The sequence below is a fragment of the Prenolepis imparis genome, unplaced genomic scaffold (genome assembly GCF_030444845.1).
Source record: "Prenolepis imparis isolate NDT839.2.m4 unplaced genomic scaffold, iyPreImpa1.0 SCAF_7, whole genome shotgun sequence".
Classification (NCBI taxonomy): domain Eukaryota; kingdom Metazoa; phylum Arthropoda; class Insecta; order Hymenoptera; family Formicidae; genus Prenolepis; species Prenolepis imparis.
The window spans coordinates 14686054-14690811 of NW_028141165.1; the positions used below are offsets into that span (position 1 = coordinate 14686054).

The 4758-nt window shown below is 33.2% G+C and overlaps 1 protein-coding gene across 1 annotated transcript; it reads right to left on the bottom strand.

The window, feature by feature from the left end:
* Nucleotides 1–1139: 1139 nt before the first annotated feature.
* On the bottom strand, nt 1140–3886 carry LOC145938616 (uncharacterized). Its single transcript, XM_083042374.1, has 5 exons — nt 3631–3886; nt 3127–3249; nt 2905–3039; nt 2622–2729; nt 1140–1448 (listed from the first exon to the last, which is right to left on the bottom strand). The coding sequence occupies exons 1-5, from the start codon at nt 3717–3719 to the stop codon at nt 1445–1447; spliced, it is 459 nt and encodes a 152-aa protein (XP_082898500.1). The 5' UTR covers nt 3720–3886; the 3' UTR covers nt 1140–1444.
* Nucleotides 3887–4758: the final 872 nt, after the last annotated feature.

The window sequence follows — 4758 nt, forward strand, 5'->3', positions numbered from 1 at the left end:
CGCCTCGCTGCGCCTCAACTCCCCTCTCCTTCTTCGCTCCCTCTTCGGCCGGGACTTCCCCCCCTCTCCACCTCGATTAACCATCTCCCACTCCGTCATTTCGTTCTCTCGTCTCGTCTCGTCACGCCTCGCTCTGTCTCGCGCAGTTCGATCGATAGAGCGAGAACTCGCGAGCGATATATCGCTGCGTCGCGATTCGAGAGAATCGAGAGTATCGAAGAGCGATATATCTCGACGACTGCTTGAAGTTTGCGTCAAATGAGCGCGCAAAGTATCCGCCATTATGGATCTTGTCGCGGCCGCGATTTACACTTGCTCGAGTGCGTGTATTTTTTTTTCTTTTATTAAATTTGTTTCGTGAATAAGTTGAGAAAAGCGTTAAACGTGTCATTCCGCGTCTTGTAAGAAATAGAATTACTTTTATCGTCGATATTTTTGTGTCGTGTTGTGAACATATAATGCTTCCATGTAGAAGCACCGATACGCATATGTCCTGATGAAGGTTAGTTAACATATGTAAAATTAATTTATTTGTATGTGTGTGTGTCCGATAATATAATTTATTAATATAAACACAAATTAAGTTTTTTATAATTTTAATTTATATAATTTTACACTCTACAGTACATTTATATATACTATATAATTATTTCTCTCTCTCTCTCTCTCTCTCTCTCTCTCTCTCTCTCTCTCTCTCTCTCTCTCTCTCTCTTTCTCTTTCTCTCTTTCATCTATTTTTTAAATTTACTGCCGAGGTAGAAAAGTCTATTTTGATTCTCGATATATATAATGATATATAATGACACAAAGTAAAGGAGAAATAAAAATAGTACGAATATAATTAACTTGTGTCGCAATTTGTGTTACTAATAATAAGAAAAGATAAGAATATTTCGACTTTTCTAAAAATTCATAGTTAGTTAATTTTTCATTATTAATTAAAATAAGCATTGATTTGTTAAGTAAAAACTATTAACTTATAATAAATATAAAAGCTTTTTTTATCAAACGATTTAATACATTTTTTAAAACTCTGTTATTAAAAAAATTTTAATCTAACCTAATCTGATTATAAGAATTTATTATGGACACAATTTTATTGTAGCATTCAATTTTTATTAAGTAATTTATTAGTTATTCAGCCATATAAATAACATTTCTTTATACATTCCAAAGATGCGAATAAATTTAAAAAAAATAATATACTCATCAATATATCGATGATTTGTTAGAACGAATTTAATAAATCTATGGAATTGTATACGAGTATTCTTCTCGCGACCACGTCGCATTAATTATGATTTAATCTTCGTTTCCGTAATTCCGCGATTGATTACTAAGCGGTCGAAACGATGCAATGTTCAAAGACTGATCTTCGAATGTGCCAGGCTCATCCCTTGTGATAAAATGCACGCTTTCTTCGGACGCCATCAGAGCGGTTTACTCAACTATAATAAAAATAAAAAATAGAAAAAATTAAATTTTTTTCGACAAAAATATATAAATTAGCATAATCGATTTTTTTCTTTGAAGATAAAAACTGATTTTTTTTAGGATTTCGCTCTCTTTTAAGTTTTGCACGCGATATGTATTAAAAATATTCGATTAAAATATAAAGTTATATATATTATATATGTAATTAAATGCATGCGATATATACATATAAATAGAAAGAATTAAATTTTTTTTCGAAAAATATACAAATTAGCATAATCGATATTTTTCTTTGAAGATAAAAACTGATTTGTTTTCAGAATTTGACTCTCTTTTAAGTTTTGCACTCGATATGTATATTAAAAATATTATTTGATTAAAATATATAATTATATAATTAAATACACGCGATATATATATATTTCTCATTAAAAAAAAAATTATATATCAAATTATATATATATATTTTTTTTATAATATTTTATATAAATATATATAAATATATCAAATATATATATTATAATTATATATTATATTATATATTATAATATATATATGTATTATAATATATATATATATATATATGTATATTAATATATATCACACAACACGAGGATAATTTTTCTTTTTAAAACATATCAGAGATTATATCCTTATCAATGAATCGCGCATGCGCAGTAGAAATCGTCGGAAATGAGATGACTGCGATGTATGAAACGCGCTCGCGTATATATGTGTATAAATATTTTTTCCCCGTTCATTAACATCTTCGAACGTAATCGTCGGGTCGATTACTTCTTTTGATGTAAATCGAAATAATTGCGAAATGTCGCGACGCGACATGATAAAAAGGCAAGATGGCACGTTCCAACGGCAGCCAAGGACTTTATCGCATTTTAAGCGATACAGCGATAGCCTTGCGTCACTTTTAGAGCATAGATTTTAATGTTTCAGCATTAACTCTCTCGCTTTCTCGAATTTATGACCTACGCAATTGCGTACTTATCGAAAGCGACTTACGCACGCGTAAAAAGCACACCGCAAAAGAGATGTTATCTCTTCGCTCTTCGTACCCTTGAAACATTCTTCCGTCGATCTTAAGCGGGAATGCAAATTGTACGACGAAGATTTCTAACGCGGTTTCTACTCGTAATATTATTAATAATCTTGGGAGAGAAACGACTTACCTAACCAGAGGATACGTAGGATCCCCGTCGCGTTTCGGTTTTTCGATAAGACGGATGATGGGGACCAACTCAGCTAGGACATTCACCGCGAAACGTTTTCTTCGACCACTGTAAGATTGTCCATTAGTTAGAGAGAAAAAAAAATTATTATCGCATTATAAAAAATATATATATAAGTTAGTTTTAGAGTTGAAAAATATATATTATCTGATATATATATCTAACAAAATTTCATATATTTTGTATAAATATTTTTTATTGACTTTTATTGAATTTTTCTCACATTTTTTCCGGATCCAACGACCTGTTTTGCCAATTTCCTTGCGTAACGTTCAGCGATCGCTTGCCTGTGATCCTTGATAAACTCACGAGGGTCTCTAGCTCGGCTCGTCTCTGGTCCGACAGTCGTTTCTGTCGTCTGTAAAAAAACAAAAAAAAAACACAGACTTTAATTTAACGGAACAATATCGAATTTATCGAAGGAGAATCTTAATTCGCGACTCACGATTTAGCCGAAAACGACGAGCTTCCGTGATCCACGATCGATGACGAGATTGCTTTCGGCTCGAGGAATCTCGAGAAATCTTCCAACTTTGACGCACGTGACTCTGACATGCTCAAGTTCAACCTATCGTGAAATAAAAATTATAGAAATGAGATATTGAGCGAGATAGTTGATATTTGAGAGAAATCGGAAAATGTCGATTTTTCTTTATTCGAAACATAAAGAGTCTCTCTCATGTATCGCGACATAATTCATAATATTTATATCCAGATGGGCCGATGTTATCGTATATATGATGTAATAACGTTAATATATGGCTAATAATGTTCTGACGTAACGCATATGTGAAGACGTGGAGAAAATTCAAACGGAAGGTCAAAACGGAAACCAAGTGATATTATTAAGTGTTCGCCTTTCAACATTTTTTCATTATAAAATATTGGAATATTATTGCAACTTGCAAAAATTGCGTGTAAGAAAAAAATTGTGAATTTTTTTAATTACCCGCTCTCGGCGACCGCAGGACGTCCATGAATAATTCTCGCCAGCACAAGAGCCACGAGGACGCAGATCGCCATTAATGAGTATCCCATCTTTCTCAAGCCCGGGGTATTATATTTTTTTATTCACCGAAGAGAAAAAATTTGAACGCGCGAAGAGAGGAGGAATATATACCCTACGCGTTTTTACAAAAATAAGCCGACACACAGAGAGAGAGATTAATGCGATCTCTTTAAAGGTTCCCTCGCTTCGTTCGTTGTATGTAAACTATTAAGTTGGAGAAACGATCGTCACCGCATATATATAGGGTGACGATATCCTTATCCCCTCCCCTTCTACAAGCGTCAACGCAACTTTGTATCGCAACTTTGTATCGCTTATTCTGTCTGTCAATGCCTGTCAATGAGCTTTTCCACAACATAAATAACGCGCGCATTTGCGTAATAATTTCCAGCAGAAACTCATTTCGTCTAGCGTATATGCCTGGTCTCTTCCCAGACATAATCGATCGAGTTCGACAAAGCGATTGTTATAGAGATTAGAAATGGTTTGAAAAAGAAACTATTGAAAATTATTGAATCGAGAAAATTATTTCGGATATAGTATGGCTTTTCTAATCGTTCGAAGAGAAAATTCCTATAAATAGAAAATATTCTATAAACAGCAAAATTCAATCATGTAATTGACGTCATTAAATTTCATCGCAAAAAATAATCGAGAAAAATCTCGCAATCGTGTGCTCTCTTCTTTCATTCTCTTCATTTTTTAAAAATATTTATTTATAATTTTATAAATGTAATCTTGTAATATTCTCTCTCTCTCTCTCTCTCTCTCTCTCTCTCTCTCTCTCTCTCTCTCTCTCTCTCTCTCTCTCTTTCTCTCTCTCTCTCTCGATCGATCGATCGAAACGTTGCATCAAAAGCAACCTAATAAATACCCGATATTTTACGAATGGCATGTTTTCCTTGTGTGTTCCAGCGGAAAATCTGCATAGTAATAATTACTGATTTTCCAGTTTATTCTGGTACATTTCCAACATCGTCCGCACATTCAATTTTTTTTTCTATCAACTGAGAAAGCAAAGTACATGAGATGCTCGTGCAGTTCGTAGTTTATTTCGATATAACGAAT

Excerpts from the sequence above, each read along its gene's own strand:
- LOC145938616 (XM_083042374.1), bottom strand. The coding sequence starts at position 3,719 with ATGGGATACTCATTAATGGCGATCTGCGTCCTCGTGGCTCTTGTGCTG. Across the intron at positions 3,040-3,126 it reads TCGTCGTTTTCGGCTAAATC|ACGACAGAAACGACTGTCGG; the intron begins GTGAGTCGCGAA and ends GTTTTTTTACAG. Across the intron at positions 2,730-2,904 it reads TCGTTGGATCCGGAAAAAAT|TGGTCGAAGAAAACGTTTCG; the intron begins GTGAGAAAAATT and ends ACAATCTTACAG.